Here is an 18314-nt window from a genome sequence, read left to right on the forward strand (position 1 = left end):
GGTCCTCCTGGTGTCCGGGCCAGTGCACGTGGCGGGACTGACGCGCACTGGCGCAGAGAGGACGGAGAGGACAGTACAGTGTTGTTGTGGTTGTGGTCCGCAGCGCCGGCGGACTGCTGCTCGGCGGGGTGGTCCTCCTGGTGTACGGGCCAGTGCACGTGGCGGGACTGACGCGCACTGGCGCAGAGAGGACGGAGAGGACAGTACAGTGTTGTTGTGGTTGTGGCCCGCAGCGCCGGCGGACTGCTGCTCGGCGGGGTGGTCCTCCTGGTGTCCGGGCCAGTGCACGTGGCGGGACTGGCGCGCACTGGCGCAGAGAGGACGGAGAGGACAGTACAGTGTTGTTGTGGTTGTGGTCCGCAGCGCCGGCGGACTGCTGCTCGGCGGGGTGGTCCTCCTGGTGTCCGGGCCAGTGCACGTGGCGGGACTGACGCGCACTGGCGCAGAGAGGACGGAGAGGACAGTACAGTGTTGTTGTGGTTGTGGTCCGCAGCGCCGGCGGACTGCTGCTCGGCGGAGTGGTCCTCCTGGTGTCTGGGCCAGTGCACGTGGCGGGACTGACACGCACTGGCGCAGAGAGGACGGAGAGGACAGTACAGTGTTGTTGTGGTTGTGGCCCGCAGCGCCGGCGGACTGCTGCTCGGCGGGGTGGTCCTCCTGGTGTCCGGGCCAGTGCACGTGGCGGGACTGACGCGCACTGGCGCAGAGAGGACGGAGAGGACAGTACAGTGTTGTTGTGGTTGTGGTCCGCAGCGCCGGCGGACTGCTGCTCGGCGGGGTGGTCCTCCTGGTGTCCGGGCCAGTGCACGTGGCATGACTGACGCGCACATGCGCAGAGAGGACGGAGAGGACAGTACAGTGTTGTTGTGGTTGTGGTCCGCAGCGCCGGCGGACTGCTGCTCGGCGGAGTGGTCCTCCTGGTGTCCGGTCCAGTGCACGTGGCGGGACTGACACGCACTGGCGCAGAAAGGACGGAGAGGACAGTACAGTGTTGTTGTGGTTGTGGCCCGCAGGGCCGGCGGACTGCTGCTCTGCGGGGTGGTCCTCCTGGTGTCCGGGCCAGTGCACGTGGCGGGACTGACGCGCACTGGCGCAGAGAGGACGGAGAGGACAGTACAGTGTTGTTGTGGTTGTGGTCCGCAGCGCCGGCGGACTGCTGCTCGGCGGGGTGGTCCTCCTGGTGTCCGGGCCAGTGCACGTGGCGGGACTGACACGCACTGGCGCAGAGAGGACGGAGAGGACAGTACAGTGTTGTTGTGGTTGTGGTCCGCAGCGCCGGCGGACTGCTGCTCGGCGGGGTGGTCCTCCTGGTGTCCGGGCCAGTGCACGTGGCGGGACTGACGCGCGCTGGCGCAGAGAGGACGGAGAGGACAGTACAGTGTTGTTGTGGTTGTGGTCCGCAGCGCCGGCGGACTGCTGCTCGGCGGGGTGGTCCTCCTGGTGTCCGGGCCAGTGCACGTGGCGGGACTGATGCGCACTGGCGCAGAGAGGACGAAGAGGACAGTACAGTGTTGTTGTGGTTGTGGTCCGCAGCGCCGGCGGACTACTGCTCGGCGGGTTGGTCCTCCTGGTGTCCGGGCCAGTGCACGTGGCGGGACTGACGCGCACTGGCGCAGAGTGGACGGAGAGGACAGTACAGTGTTGTTGTGGTTGTGGTCCGCAGCGCCGGCGGACTGCTGCTCGGCGGGGTGGTCCTCCTGGTGTCCGGGCCAGTGCACGTGGTGGGACTGACGCGCACTGGCGCAGAGAGGACGGAGAGGACAGTACAGTGTTGTTGTGGTTGTGGTCCGCAGCGCCGGCGGACTGCTGCTCGGCGGGGTGGTCCTCCTGGTGTCCGGGCCAGTGCACGTGGCGGGACTGACGCGCACTGGCGCAGAGAGGACGGAGAGGACAGTACAGTGTTGTTGTGGTTGTGGCCCGCAGCGGCGGCGGACTGCTGCTCGGCGGGATGGTCCTCCTGGTGTCTGGGCCAGTGCACGTGGCGGGACTGACGCGCACTGGCGCAGAGAGGACGGACAGGACAGTACAGTGTTGTTGTGGTTGTGGTCCGCAGCGCCGGCGGACTGCTGCTCGGCGGGGTGGTCCTCCTGGTGTTCTGGCCAGTGCACGTGGCGGGACTGACGCGCACTGGCGCAGAGAGGACGGAGAGGACAGTACAGTGTTGTTGTGGTTGTGGCCCGCAGCGCCGGCGGACTGCTGCTCGGCGGGGTGGTCCTCCTGGTGTCCGGGCCAGTGCACGTGGCGGGACTGACGCGCGCTGGCGCAGAGAGGACGGAGAGGACAGTACAGTGTTGTTGTGGTTGTGGTCCGCAGCGCCGGCGGACTGCTGCTCGGCGGGGTGGTCCTCCTGGTGTCCGGGCCAGTGCACGTGGCGGGACTGACGCGCGCTGGCGCAGAGAGGACGGAGAGGACAGTACAGTGTTGTTGTGGTTGTGGTCCGCAGCGCCGGCGGACTTCTGCTCGGCGGGGTGGTCCTCCTGGTGTCCGGGCCAGTGCACGTGGCGGGACTGACGCGCACTCGCGCAGAGAGAACGGAGAGGACAGTACAGTGTTGTTGTGGTTGTGGTCCGCAGCGCCGGCGGACTGCTGCTCGGCGGGGTGGTCCTCCTGGTGTCCGGGCCAGTGCACGTGGCGGGACTGACGCGCGCTGGCGCAGAGAGGACGGAGAGGACAGTACAGTGTTGTTGTGGTTGTGGTCCGCAGCACCGGCGGACTGCTGCTCGGCGGGGTGGTCCTCCTGGTGTCCGGGCCAGTGCACGTGGCGGGACTGACGCGCACTGGCGCAGAGAGGACAGAGAGGACAGTACAGTGTTGTTGTGGTTGTGGTCCGCAGCGCCTGCGGACTGCTGCTCGGCGGGGTGGTCCTCCTGGTGTCCGGGCCAGTGCACGTGGCGGGACTGACGCGCACTGGCGCAGAGAGGACGGAGAGGACAGTACAGTGTTGTTGTGGTTGTGGTCCGCAGCGCCGGCGGACTGCTGCTCGGCGGGGTGGTCCTCCTGGTGTCCGGGCCAGTGCACGTGGCGGGACTGACGCGCACTGGCGCAGAGAGGACGGAGAGGACAGTACAGTGTTGTTGTGGTTGTGGTCCGCAGCGCCGGCGGACTGCTGCTCGGCGGGGTGGTCCTCCTGGTGTCCGGGCCAGTGCACGTGGCGGGACTGACGCGCACTGGCGCAGAGAGGACGGAGAGCACAGTACAGTGTTGTTGTGGTTGTGGTCCGCAGCGCCGGCGGACTGCTGCTCGGCGGGGTGGTCCTCCAGGTGTCCGGGCCAGTGCACGTGGCGGGACTGACGCGCACTGGCGCAGAGAGGACGGAGAGGACAGTACAGTGTTGTTGTGGTTGTGGTCCGCAGCGCCGGCGGACTGCTGCTCGGCGGGGTCGTCCTCCTGGTGTCCGGGCCAGTGCACGTGGCGGGACTGACGCGCACTGGCGCAGAGAGGACGGAGAGGACAGTACAGTGTTGTTGTGGTTGTGGTCCGCAGCGCCGGCGGACTGCTGCTCGGCGGGGTGGTCCTCCTGGTGTCCGGGCCAGTGCACGTGGCGGGACTGACGCGCACTGGCGCAGAGAGGACGGAGAGGACAGTACAGTGTTGTTGTGGTTGTGGTCCGCAGCGCCGGCGGACTGCTGCTCGGCGGGGTGGTCCTCCTGGTGTCCGGGCCAGTGCACGTGGCGGGACTGACGCGCGCTGGCGCAGAGAGGACGGAGAGGACAGTACAGTGTTGTTGTGGTTGTGGTCCGCAGCGCCGGCGGACTGCTGCTCGGCGGGGTGGTCCTCCTGGTGTCCGGGCCAGTGCACGTGGCGGGACTGACGCGCGCTGGCGCAGAGAGGACGGAGAGGACAGTACAGTGTTGTTGTGGTTGTGGCCCGCAGCGCCGGCGGACTGCTGCTCGGCGGGGTGGTCCTCCTGGTGTCCGGGCCAGTGCACGTGGCGGGACTGACGCGCGCTGGCGCAGAGAGGACGGAGAGGACAGTACAGTGTTGTTGTGGTTGTGGTCCGCAGCGCCGGCGGACTGCTGCTCGGCGGGGTGGTCCTCCTGGTGTCTGGGCCAGTGCACGTGGCGGGACTGACGCGCACTGGCGCAGAGAGAACGGAGAGGACAGTACAGTGTTGTTGTGGTTGTGGTCCGCAGCGCCGGCGGACTGCTGCTCGGCGGGGTGGTCCTCCTGGTGTCCGGGCCAGTGCACGTGGCGGGACTGACGCGCACTGGCGCAGAGAGGACGGAGAGGACAGTACAGTGTTGTTGTGGTTGTGGTCCGCAGCGCCGGCGGACTGCTGCTCGGCGGGGTGGTCCTCCTGGTGTACGGGCCAGTGCACGTGGCGGGACTGACGCGCACTGGCGCAGAGAGGACGGAGAGGACAGTACAGTGTTGTTGTGATTGTGGTCCGCAGCGCCGGCGGACTGCTGCTCGGCGGGGTGGTCCTCCTGGTGTCCGGGCCAGTGCACGTGGCGGGACTGACGCGCACTGGCGCAGAGAGGACGGAGAGGACAGTACAGTGTTGTTGTGGTTGTGGTCCGCAGCGCCGGCGGACTGCTGCTCGGCGGGGTGGTCCTCCTGGTGTACGGGCCAGTGCACGTGGCGGGACTGACGCGCACTGGCGCAGAGAGGACGGAGAGGACAGTACAGTGTTGTTGTGGTTGTGGCCCGCAGCGCCGGCGGACTGCTGCTCGGCGGGGTGGTCCTCCTGGTGTCCGGGCCAGTGCACGTGGCGGGACTGACGCGCACTGGCGCAGAGAGGACGGAGAGGACAGTACAGTGTTGTTGTGGTTGTGGCCCGCAGCGCCGGCGGACTGCTGCTCGGCGGGGTGGTCCTCCTGGTGTCCGGGCCAGTGCACGTGGCGGGACTGACGCGCACTGGCGCAGAGAGGACGGAGAGGACAGTACAGTGTTGTTGTGGTTGTGGTCCGCAGCGCCGGCGGACTGCTGCTCGGCGGGGTGGTCCTCCTGGTGTCCGGGCCAGTGCACGTGGCGGGACTGACGCGCGCTGGCGCAGAGAGGACGGAGAGCACAGTACAGTGTTGTTGTGGTTTTCTCGGGGTATCTCCCACTGGGCTCATACTCTATACCTCGAGCTAAACCCCCCATTTTGCACCTTGTCTTGAGTGGGCGTTCGTGGTTGTTTACGCAAAGGTTTGCATAATCAACTGCGTTCTGTTTTGCTGATTTGGTGTGAATGGGAGCATTGAATTGGAATTGGAATTGAAATTTTCTTGGAGAGAGGTTAAAGGGTATCGGGCACTGCCCCACCTCAAAGTTGGTCCGTGGGTGGCAACGACTGTTGGCTATCAGTCAGCAGGGTTTTTTTCTGTGTGCTGCTATAAGACCAACAGCGGCTAAGAGGGCAGCTGGCTTGGGGTGATAGCCTCCTGCTTTAACGCATGCCAGACAGTCAATAGTACTGATTAGACAGTGTGAGCCCGCTGGTTCTACGATGGATCGAAAGCATTGGCATGAAGATTTGCAAGAGGCAGTTAAACATCCAATAGAAGGAGACTGGTCCGAAAGGAAAACCCTTTTGACGGATTACACTAAGGACAGAGGATTGGACTTGAAGAGAGTGACCATACTGGTTGACAAATTGCTGGATAAGAAAGTAAACTGGGCTAAGGAACCAGTACCAAATTTAACTGAAAGAAAATGGCTGCTATCTGTTGGTCCCATAATATGTGAACAAGACCCTACTATAGTTAAAATGATGATAAGGGAAATCTTCAGGAAAGACAAAACTACGGCTGAGAAGGAAGAATCGACTGAAGAGTTTGTGATAAACCCTAAATGGGATGAACAGGAGGTGCTTTCATGTGCTGAAAAATTAATAATTGAGCTAACCACCTACACGACCACAGAGATATCTAAGGTTAACAAAGCATCTACAAACTATATTCTGCCCAGAGTAACACAGCTAAAAGGCCTATTAGATAAGGTTCTGATAGACAATTCCCGGCTTAACGGAGTGATAAAGGGGATAGAATTAAGTAAAGGCCCTGTGATAAGGAAGACGTATGCGGAAGTAACAAGTGCAGCTGAAATTGGAGGGACTACTCGTCAACAGATCATACCTAAACAGAAGAAGGAGTTGCTGATTGTCCTGCCAAGTGACGAAACTCAAACAAGTGACACCACCAAAAGAGAGATCTTAAAGAACATTGATCCAATAAAGAATGGGCTGAAATTCAAAGGAATAAGGAAAATTTCGAAAGGAGGAATTATAATCGAAGCACAAGACTCCAGCACGATTGAAAAACTGCAAAAAGATGAGAAAATATCTAAACTAGGACTACGTACTGAGCGCCCTACAAAGCAGGGCCCGAAAGTTATTATGTACGACGTGCCTAGGGAGTTCGATAACCCTGATATAGCTGGCACAATATTTGCTCAGAATCTGAGCGCAGATGAAGTCTCACTGGAGGAGTTCAGAGCTGGTTTCATGGTGCGAACAAGACGCGGCAGAAAGGATAATAAAGAAACAGTGCACCTTGTCATTGAATGCACACCTAAAATAAGGAATATCTTGCTAAGCAGAACACATATGTATATTGGTTTTTCTGCATGTAAAATTAGGGATTTTGTGTCAATAACTAGATGTTTCAACTGTCAGAATTACGGACACCCCGCACATAAATGTAAAAGCAAAACTATCTGCTCTATATGTGGACTTGATGGGCATAAGTATACAGAATGTAGTAAGAAAAATGAAGGAAATAAGTGTGCAAATTGCAGACGAGAGAATAAACCACACGAGCATAGGGTAGATAGCACTGATTGCCCTGCCTATAAGAGAGCTTACGAAAGAGAAATAGAAAGAACTAATTATGGTGAAATATGAAAATAACAAAAATAGGGCAACTAAACGCACAACGTTCAGCTGTTGTCAGTGCTGAATTAAATAAGATTGCAGAAAAAATGAAGCTTGATGTGATCTTATTACAAGAACCCTATGTATTACGTGGGCAAGTTGCAGGAATCCATGGTTTAATATATGCAATAGGAGATAATCCGAAATCGGCAATTTGGATTAGAAATGAAACTCTAACTACGATGTTACTCTCCGGCATTTCTAATGAACATCATGTTTGCATGATCATGCAGATGAGGATGATGAAAATATATGTTATCTCATCCTATTTTCAATTCTCAGATCCTATTGAAGTACATATTGATAAGCTTAATTCAATATTGGATACAATTGGACATGAAAATATAATAATTGGTGCAGACACAAATGCAAAATCTTCTTTTTGGAATTCACCAGTGAATGACGAAAAAGGTGAGATCATGAACGATTTTATCATGGAAAGAGATCTATATGTTATTAATGATGATCCATTAACAGGAACATATCTATCACCAGCAACTAATACTGAGACTTTCATTGATGTGACATTGACTGATAACAACATGAAAGAAAGAGTCAATGAATGGAAGATTCATCTGGACAGTTCAAGTGACCACAGATTGATGACTTATGAAATCCAATTGCAAAGAACTGAGATGCCTCCCATAATAATAAGTCCACGGTACATACATAAGAACGCGGATTGGAAGAAGTTTGATGAATTAAAACAAGCAAAATAAATGAATTATCACATGAAGAAGATGTATATAACTCCGCAGAAGCACTCGCCATGAGATTAACAATTATATTACAGAATATCTGTGAGAAATGCTTTAGGAAACAAACGAAAATTATTCCTGGAAATCCCTGGTGGGATGTTGAATTAGAAGAAACTAGAAGAGATCTGGAAAGACTAAGAAGAATCATGAAGAGAGCGGCAAATGGATTTTATAAACTTTTAATTTTACAACAGTACAGAATAAGGAGAAAGAAATATAAGAAAGATATTTTATTAAAGAAGAAGGTATACTGGGAAAAACTTGTCCTTAACAAGGGGAATATGGACCCTTGGGGATATGTGTACAAGGTGATGGCTGGCAAAGTACGAAGTTCTTTTGAAATCCCTGGGATGATGATGGCAAATAGACAAATTACTGACATTACAGAAAATTTGGAAACTATTCTACATGATTTACTACCTAATGACAACCCAGATGAAGATACGAATATTCAAAAGATGAAGAGAGAAGCGATGAAAGAACTGCCTGATACAGAAGACACAGTTTCTTTCACCATCCAAGAGCTTGACAAGATCATTAAAGAGTTAAAACCACGAAAAGCACCAGGTAAAGATAATATAACAACTGAGTTAATTTGGCGAGCTTACCCTCGAATCAAGGAAGTACTGTTACATCTGTATAATTTATGCTTATCTTCAGGAACATTTCCAAAAATATGGAAGGAAGGAGTTCTCAAAATCATATACAAGGGAAATGCTAAGGACCCGAAGTTAACTAAGTCATACCGGCCTTTAACTATGCTGCCTAACATGGGAAAAATTTATGAGCGGCTCATTAATGCAAGACTAACAGCTTATTTGGAAGTAATACAGGGAATAGATAAACAGCAGTATGGCTTCAGAAGAGGGTATAGTACAGAAAAAGCGCTATACGATGTAAATCAATATATTAAAAACCTACAAGAAAAATATGTGCTTGGAGTGACGATAGATATAGCAGGAGCATTCGACCACGCTTGGTGGCCTCAAGTATTATGGCGCTTAAAGAATCTTAACACACCTAAGAACCTGTATGCCGCCATAAGGGGCTTTCTGCAAGATAGAAAGTGTGAATGTCGATTGGGCCACATAGTTGTGGAAAAGAAGCTCTCCATGGGCTGTCCTCAGGGTTCAGTCCTTGGTCCGCTACTATGGAATATAATATTTGATGAGCTTCTGAAAATTGAGTTACCAGTAAATAACATTATATATGGCTATGCAGATGATGGCTTGCTCATTATACCCGCTACTTCACGCTACGAATTAGAGCAGACAGCAGAAATTATTCTACGCTCTATCAACACCTGGGCAAGCAGTGTCCGACTTCTTATATCATCTGAAAAAACTGAAGGCGTATTACTAAAGGGAAAATTACATAAAGACAGACCACCTTTAATAAGATTTCAAGAACGAATAGTGAAGATAAAACAAAAAGTTAAGTATCTAGGGGTACAAATCACAACGGGAACAGGATACCAAGAACACATACAAGAAGCATCACAAAAGGCCCTACTGTTAATGCAAAAAATAAGGAGTCATAAACCTACAAATGTAGGATTGAGCACTAATACTATGACAACACTGTACAATGGAGTATACCTGGGCATACTTACCTATGCTTGCTCAGTCTGGTATGAACTACTACGCAATTCACATGTAAGAAGAAGGTTAAACTCATCCCAACGAACAGCTCTAATTGCTGTAACAAAAAGCTACAGAACTACGTCTTTAGAAGCACTGCAGGTTATCGCTGGAGCCTTACCTATAGACCTACTAATACAAGAAAGAGCAAAAGTTGTGATATTAAAGATGAACAAGGAATACACTGCTTCAAAATATCGCAGAATTCACATAGAAAATATTGAAATCTGGCAAGAAAGGTGGCGAAACTCTGACAAGGGAAGGCATACACACAATATATTCCCTTCAATAGAAGAACGGATGAAATTTTCATGGATAAGTACTGACCACTACACTTCACAATTCCTAACAGGTCACGGGAATTTTAAACACAAATTAAACTCTTTTAACTTAGTGGAAAGCCCTATGTGCCCTGTGTGCATGGAAGAAGACACAGTAGAGCATGTTCTAAATGATTGCGTTAAAATAGAAGACATACGAAACAAGTACACAAGGAAGATGGCTATGGAGGATGTTGATATTAAGGATATTAATCAAATTGTGAGAGATAAGAAGACTTATGACATATGGAGAAATTACACCTTTGAAGTATCCAAGAGACTGGAGCGTTTCGATAGTTGGATGCACGAACAATCTCTGATGGAAGATCTGCTTTCCGATACGGAATAACTTACTACAGAAAAATAAAATAACTCTTTGAATCTCCTACACAAGTTTCTTTGGCTGTTCTTCTTGTGTATAGTGTAATCGAACAGCCGGAATATTATATCAAATTAGATAAATGAACTGAAAAGAATTAATTAAGAATAAGAGAATTAAAAATATACACCAGATCTCTCTTTGAAAATAAGAATACGAATTATGACAGAATAACGCCCTGGAAACCTGTATAAGCAAGCTAAAAGGATATGAATTATTATATAATATAAACTGTATTATATTATATAATATATATATATGTGTGTTAAAAATATAATCATGTGTGCAATAAATATAAATAAACTACTCTTGCAAACCTTATAAAAAGGATTATATCCAGAGTAGTCTTTAAGTAAACATACATAATCTATAATATGATTATTTTCTATAAAGCTACAAGATAATCTGTTGTTGTGGTTGTGGTCCGCAGCGCCGGCGGACTGCTGCTCGGCGGGGTGGTCCTCCTGGTGTCCGAGCCAGTGCACGTGGCGGGACTGACGCACACTGGCGCAGAGAGGACGGAGAGGACAGTACAGTATTGTTGTGGTTGTGGCCCGCAGCGCCGGCGGACTGCTGCTCGGCGGGGTGGTCCTCCTGGTGTCCGGGCCAGTGCACGTGGCGGGACTGACGCACACTGGCGCAGAGAGGACGGAGAGGACAGTACAGTATTGTTGTGGTTGTGGCCCGCAGCGCCGGCGGACTGCTGCTCGGCGGGGTGGTCCTCCTGGTGTCCGGGCCAGTGCACGTGGCGGGACTGACGCGCACTGGCACAGAGAGGACGGAGAGGACAGTACAGTATTGTTGTGGTTGTGGCCCGCAGCGCCGGCGGACTGCTGCTCGGCGGGGTGGTCCTCCTGGTGTCCGGGCCAGTGCACGTGGCGGGACTGACGCACACTGGCGCAGAGAGGACGGAGAGGACAGTACAGTATTGTTGTGGTTGTGGCCCGCAGCGCCGGCGGACTGCTGCTCGGCGGGGTGGTCCTCCAGGTGTCCGGGCCAGTGCACGTGGCGGGACTGACGCGCACTGGCGCAGAGAGGACGGAGAGGACAGTACAGTATTGTTGTGGTTGTGGTCCGCAGCGCCGGCGGACTGCTGCTCGGCGGGGTGGTCCTCCTGGTGTCCGGGCCAGTGCACGTGGCGGGACTGACGCGCACTGGCGCAGAGAGGACGGAGAGGACAGTACAGTGTTGTTGTGGTTGTGGCCCGCAGCGCCGGCGGACTGCTGCTCGGCGGGGTGGTCCTCCAGGTGTCCGGGCCAGTGCACGTGGCGGGACTGACGCGCACTGGCGCAGAGAGGACGGAGAGGACAGTACAGTGTTGTTGTGGTTGTGGCCCGCAGCGCCGGCGGACTGCTGCTCGGCGGGGTGGTCCTCCTGGTGTCCGGGCCAGTTCACGAGGCGGGACTGACGCGCGCTGGCGCAGAGAGGACGGAGAGGACAGTACAGTGTTGTTGTGGTTGTGGCCCGCAGCGCCGGCGGACTGCTGCTCGGCGGGGTGGTCCTCCTGGTGTCCGGGCCAGTGCACGTGGCGGGACTGACCCGAGCCGTCGCGCTCCGCCGAGCCGCCGCGCTCAAGAGGAGGAGTATCCGCTGGTGAGTCCTGGCTTCCTCCTCGCGCGCTGCCCTCGGGAGACCCGTCAGCAGGGACACCTGCATTTCACGATTTCCTTTCATGTCAAGGTGTTTCACAAAACACTGTAGCTTTTTCTAAGAGTCATGGCTAGAGACCTGAAAAAATCGCGGGTTCATTTCGTGTATTGCTAAAATCCAAATAATTATACCTTAGTGCTGCTTCTGTCATTGGTTCACTGTTAATCTGGAGGACTGAGGGTCAATTAGAGACCCTCACTCATAGAAGTGTCGAATCACAGGCCACCCAGTCGAGACGACTCACAAGCCAGCAGCCAATGAACAGTTGGCATTTGCCCGAGTGTGTAGAGGATATTGGAGTCTATCCTGGAGGTCATTGAACCCGTGAATTTTTCCGGTCTCTAGTCATGGCAAATTGTGAGGGTGCAGCAGTACGGTGACCACATTCTCATTGGCCCCGTCAAGAGCGGGACGACGCCTCTCACCGGCCTCAGCCAATAACCACAGGAGAAAAGCTACAGTGTTTTGTGAAATACCTTGACAAAAATTAAATCGCGAAATACAGGTGTCCCTACCCATCAGTAGGGGCCTGCAGATTTCGCGACAAGATTTCGAGACTAGATGGAAGTTAAAACACTGTAGCATCGTCTGTGCTTCGTGATTGGAAGAGTTTCTCCCAGGTACATATCGATTGTAACAACACCAATCACAGTGATTCAGTGCGGTAGCAAACGCGTCCTTAGTGGCTCGGTCAAAACAAGGCAACGACTTATCTCACAGAAGCCCGCCAATCACAAGGAAGACACCACAGGTGCGGGTATACCTTTTTGCAGTCTAATAAGTGTTCAGATCTTTTTGCAAAAAAAATGCCTGCGCCTACCTATCAGTAGAGACCTGCGAAATTCACGGTTTCGATGGCCTTCAGGATAGATTGCACATACCCCTGTACACTCGGGCAAATAACGCGAGTTCATTGGCTGCCGACTTGTAAGACGTCTCAGCTGGTTTGTCTGTGATTCGAACCTTCTTTGGTTGAGGGTTTATAACTGGTTGAGATTCGTCCAGATGAACAGTAAGCCAATGGCAAAATTATCTAAGAGGTATACGTGTTTGAATTCTAGCCTATCACCGAATGAATCCGCGAATTTTGCAGGTCGCTACCCATCAGTAGGGGCCTGCAGATTTTGCGAAACGATCTGAACACTTATTAGACTGCAACAAGGTATACCCGCACCTGTCGTTTCTTCCTTGTGATTGGCAGCCTTCTGCGAGATAAATCGTTGCCTTATTTGACCGAGCCACTCAGGACGCGTTTGCTACCGCACTGAATCACTGTGATTGGTGTTGTTACAATCGATATGTACCTGGGAGAAACTCACCCAATCACGAAATACAGACGATGCTACAGTGTTTTAACTTTCATCTAGTCTCTAAATCTTTTCGCGAAATCTGCAGGCCCCTACCTATCAGTTAGGGACCGGAAAAATTCGCGGGTTCAATGACTTGTAGGATGAACTACATAGTTCTACCTACACTCGGTCAAATGTCGCCCACTCATTGGTTGATGTCTTGTGAGACGTCCCAACGTAGCAGCCTGTGATTCGATACAGCTTTGGTTGAGTGTTTCTCGTTAGCCCAAAGTCATCCAGGTGAGTTGCGAGCCAATAGCAGAGGCAGCACTGAGGTATAACTATTTGTATTTTAGCATAGCACGTAATGAACCCGCGAATTTTTCAGGTCTCTACCTATCACTCTATCAGCCTGGAAGTCGTTGAATATTAGTCAAGTAAATCCTGCCAACCATGAATTTTTATTTCCGAGGTTTTTCGTTTGCTGGGAGTGTTCACCATAAATATATAAGATCGTCTGTTTTTTCAATAAACGTATCAACCAAAACACTATGTTAAAATGCGTTATCTTATTATTAAAAAAAATTAAAAAACGCATTGTTGCAAAGTATGGGTGTTTAAAATCATAACTTCAGTTTTAATTGTAGAAAAAAAAAACAAGTACACATATCTAGTCTACACATGTGCACATGACAGCTATAAGCCACGCTTATTCCATTGCTACCAAGATAATTGAACATTGTCAAAAATTATTCCAAAGTATGATATTTTGCAATTATAATTATATATACGCCACTCAATTAATACACCACTTCATAAATTCTGCTATAAGAATGTTTGAATAATTACTTTTTTATATAAGTTACTATGCTTAAGAAATGTCTGTATTTCTTTATACTTAAATAGTTATTTTTTGCTGTTGGCTATTATCGATGCACAGATTTTTTTAGTGGCCATATTCCGCCAAAACATAAACCCCCCCCCCCCCCCCCCCCCCAATGGCGCCGGCGCCAGACAGGGGCTCGCTGGATAGGTGATGTTGGGGAGGGGCGACATGGCATGCCGGGTACCAAAATAACCTGTTCGTTGAGAAGAGTAGAATGGAAACATCGTCCGCTAGGGGCAGCCATCTTGAACTTTGTCCGGATGAGTGAGCCGAGGTTGCTGTTATATTAAAAAAAAATAAAAATTGGTTGTCTGTAAAGTCGGTTTACGGACGATAGTTTAACGTGACAACGTCATAACTAAACATTAATGAAATGATTGCATAGTTTTATGAATAAAATTGAATCATTTTTATTGAATTATCACTATTTTGTATGGATACAAAGAAGGAGTGAAATGAAATCTACAACTTAATTTATAAATTTACTTTTATTTGCACTCATTAATTCAAATATGTTTATTACTTTAACAAAGAGATTATTTTAACTATAAATTTTATACATGTTTGCTATTTAATTTCTTCCAATCTGTGTTATTCTGTTAAGGATAGGATGATGATAGGAAAAGTAGGAAACGAATGGAGTGTTTCAAGTATAATGTGCCTCGAAAAAGTCAATTCGATGGTTGTTCCAATCGAGTTGAAGAGAGGTAGATGCGGCGCAAGCGTACAATGAGCGTAACGGGACACATTTTCGTGCGTGCAGCCGGCGTTCATCGATTTATTAGACGTTGTCACGTCAAAAAACGATAGCTAACAGTTGGTTCCGAACCACAGATTTGTGGACTGTTTGACTGTTTGGCCAGAACCAGGTAGAAACAAATGTTTACGTGTAGCACAACTTACCAGGTGCATGCTTAGGGCATGTATGTCAGTAGGCACAAGTAAATAAAGAAATCGAACTAATTAACTGAACATTTCATGACTACCAAAAGAACAAAAAATAATGCTGTCCAACTTAACATAATTGAATGACACACACACAGCAGTATATTTTCCGCGAAAAGATTTCGAGACTATGGCTGAAATTTAAAGATAACAATCGCTTGCGCGGGCATAGATTATTGCAGTCTAATGATCGTTCACATTTTTTTTCGCGAAAAATACACGGCCTTAGATGAAGTTTCCTCTGGAAATACCAACATCTGAATAATTCTTTAACCCGTATTATTTTAAGATCATAATTTGTCTTGGAACGAAATCTTGTCACTCACTATAGTGTGTCCCACTCTTAGATTGCAGCGCGGAAGTAAATGGGCGATTGTTCTCTTTCTAACACACGTCGACTGCTGTAAGCACTGTCATTGTTTCCACTGGCGCTGTTGCCAATCATATGTATTTGAAGTGGAAGGTATTGGATATTATTAATTTCTTTATCAAATTAACATTACAATTTTCATGTGAATTCGTATCAACGTATGTGTTTGGAATTTTTTTTTGTTTTTATTTAAAAAGAGGGGATTCATTACAGATTTGAAAGCACGATAGTCTAAAGCATTTTAAATTACTGAAATGAATTCTTAAAATGCTTATCGTGTACTCAGTATTCTAAAGGAGTAGGCCTACATCTTCTGAACTTCTTCGTAACGTATTAAAGATCTGTCAAAAGTGCACGCCATAAGCCGTGTATTGCCATCTAAGCGTGAGACAGTCTATAGACGTTATTTTTACGTGTTTCTATTGACAGTAAATGCACTCAACCGTCCATATATTCATAATTTAAAGGCCCTTATCGCTGCTAAGGCAGATCAGACGTATAAATGGGTGGGAAAAGGAGGGGAGTGGGTGTATAATAACGTAGGATTCGTGACTTTGTAGTACACATATTTCCCGGATTCTCAAGCGCAAGGTCGTTAGACATACCATTATCGTGATTCATGTACCATTATAGAGCCTTATGCAACTTAATGCCATCTTGAAGGCATCATGGTACAAAAAATGCACCACCGTTTAAAAGTCAAGAAAAATATTCAGTATTTGAAATGACTGAATTTGCATGAATTCAATATAAAATTAAGCAGATTTAGAATTATATGTTGTTTTTTTTTGCCCGTGTGCCATTATTTTAAGAGTCTCGCGCCATTTAACTTATGTAATCTTTGATAGTTCTCAAATGTAGTACCAATTGTTTACAAACTAGCTGCCATCTTTTGTTCCGTCAACAACTTTTAAGAGGTTGTCGTTCGTGAACAAAGACGTGAGTTGCTTTGGGTAAATTTGTACCATTATGGTCAAATTTAAGACGTGTTACATGATCCACACCGACCTTACAGCGCTCGAGTAAGCAGCGGTCGGACACGAACCCAGGACTCGACGCACCAGGGGACTCCGGGGTGCCTCCCCTTCAGGAGGACAAGGGTGCAAGGAGGGGGGGTGTTGGTGCTGCGGCGTCCCGTCGCCCGCGGCTCTGGACGCGCGAATCAATAAGGGGGCGCTCTCCCCCCACCCCTCCTGGCGTGACGTCACGCGACACGACCACCGCCGCCGCTCTGTCGGAGAGGCTTGACCCGCCTCGGAGAAGGTTCGTTGTGGCGTCGCCTTCACAGAAGGAGTGCGACTCTTACAGTGGAAACTGAAACCATATGTCGCTATCTGTTGGGCGGGCCCATAACTACCAGCAAATAAAAAATCGGAATAGAGGTTCTCATACAAAGTTTTTTATTTTTTTTTTAATGGGGGACCCCCCGCCAGGGGGTCCTCCCCGCCAAAAAAAAGGACTCTTTATTTTAAAAAGAGAATACAAATGGTTACATGAAGGGGAACATTTGGTACATTTACATCAAAAAGAATTACAATAAATTATAGATACATACATAAATTGTCCCTTCCAACATTCAAGTCCTTGGGGGCAGGTGATTTGTGTGAGGTGAAGTGTCTAGTGAGGGTGGTGATGATGTGATGGTGTGGCCGGGTCCGTTGGCTCGGGCCCGGTCCTTGCGGCCGGCGTCGGGATCTGCGTGTCGGTGGGGTGGTGCAGTACCGCGGTGTGATTGGTTCCGCAGTGCCTTCTCGTAGCTGTGCTGGTCCCCAGGGTTAGCCGCCGGCCCCTCCCGCTGGGTCCATGTCGTCCTCTGCCTGGAGATGATCCGTCGTGAAGAGCGGTCTTCTGGGGTGAGGGTCGGCGATCTGTCTGATGAGGGGGTTGAGGCTGTGGGAGCATTTGTGGACGAATTTCTTGGTGGTTTTGGAGATGGTGTCGTGGATGTGCGGAAGACTGGTTTCATGTAAGAGTTCTTGCCGGGGGGTGGCGCGGGGAAGCCCCAGGATCAGACGGGTGCCAAGGAAGTATGTCCTGGTGATAGGGCTTAGGTTGTAGAGGGATGAGTGAGACCAGGTGGGACAGGCGTACATGAGGTGGGAGATAAAGTGGGTGCGATAGACAGTGATTCTGTTCTGGAGGGAAGTGCCGGAGGTGGGACGGAGGACTGGGGCTAGTTGTCCCATGACTGCTCTGGTTTTGGCACAGATACTGTTGAGATGCGGGAGGAATTTGAATGATGCGTCCAGTGTGACTCCCAGGTAGCGGAAGGTTGGTGACCAAGGGATGTTGTGTTGGGTGATTCTGGGGGGATGGTCATGGCGTGGGTGGTATCTGGATAATACGTTTTTTTTGGTTATATTAAGTTATCTCCTTGGCGGCGCAAAACTAATTTAATCGATGCGAAAATACTTAATGCTGTTTTGTAATAAACCGTCATGTAATAAATAAAGGAGTAGGAGGTGCAAAAACTCATTGTATTACACACCACAAAATTAGTGGCTACCTAAATAGAGTGAATTTTCATTGGTTTGTTTGCCTGATAATAGCTTATACATTACTCCTCCTAATAAATTAATGTAGTCATATCAGCAATATATTATGAAAACTGCTATCTAGCGGACGGGCCCATAACTACTTCAAAAAACTAGGTCTCAGTCTCGGTAATTAGAGTTTCTCCCCCGTGGTCGCCTTTTAGGCCCGCCCTAGACGGTTCACGTAGACGGAGACGGAAATCACTGAACAGAGTTTCTACAACAGCGCGCAGACAGAGAGGGACGCGCGGATCAGCTCAGCAGTGCTGATTGGTCCTTTCGTCTACATTGCTCCACGCGAACAGTAGAAGCCGAGTATTGGGCTGCGGTGGTAGCCATGTTTGTTTACGTTCTAAATATGTTAATTCGTACAAGTACTAGAATATCTTGTGTTCTATTATTACTTCCTGGTTAATTATTATTATTTATTTATATATGTAAATTTTGTCCGCTATATAATCTTGAAGCATAATATTTTTTTTTAAATATTAAAATTATATTTCCTAACCTTGAGACATAATCTCATTGGTTGCCATTTGTTATGTTTCCGTGCATTGTGGAATCAGCAGAGACGCGATAGAGAAATTTTCCTAGTGATCCGTTTCCGTGCCATTGTAGGATGGTCCTTAGACCGCCTGAAGCCTGGATTGCAGTACACGTCTTACGGTGCGCACTGTTGCAAGA

At 49.9% G+C, this 18314-nt stretch overlaps 1 protein-coding gene across 1 annotated transcript in view; it reads left to right on the top strand.

The window, feature by feature from the left end:
- Positions 1–18314, top strand: part of LOC134541744 (uncharacterized) — a 371288-nt gene that overhangs the window by 19633 nt on the left and 333341 nt on the right. Inside the window, exon 2 of the mRNA XM_063385398.1 lies at positions 11427–11549. Within this exon, the coding sequence (XP_063241468.1) occupies positions 11427–11549 (123 nt within the window). The remainder of the gene's footprint in view (positions 1–11426; positions 11550–18314) is intronic.

Source organism: Bacillus rossius, assembly GCF_032445375.1.
Source record: "Bacillus rossius redtenbacheri isolate Brsri chromosome 4 unlocalized genomic scaffold, Brsri_v3 Brsri_v3_scf4_1, whole genome shotgun sequence".
NCBI classification, from domain to species: domain Eukaryota; kingdom Metazoa; phylum Arthropoda; class Insecta; order Phasmatodea; family Bacillidae; genus Bacillus; species Bacillus rossius.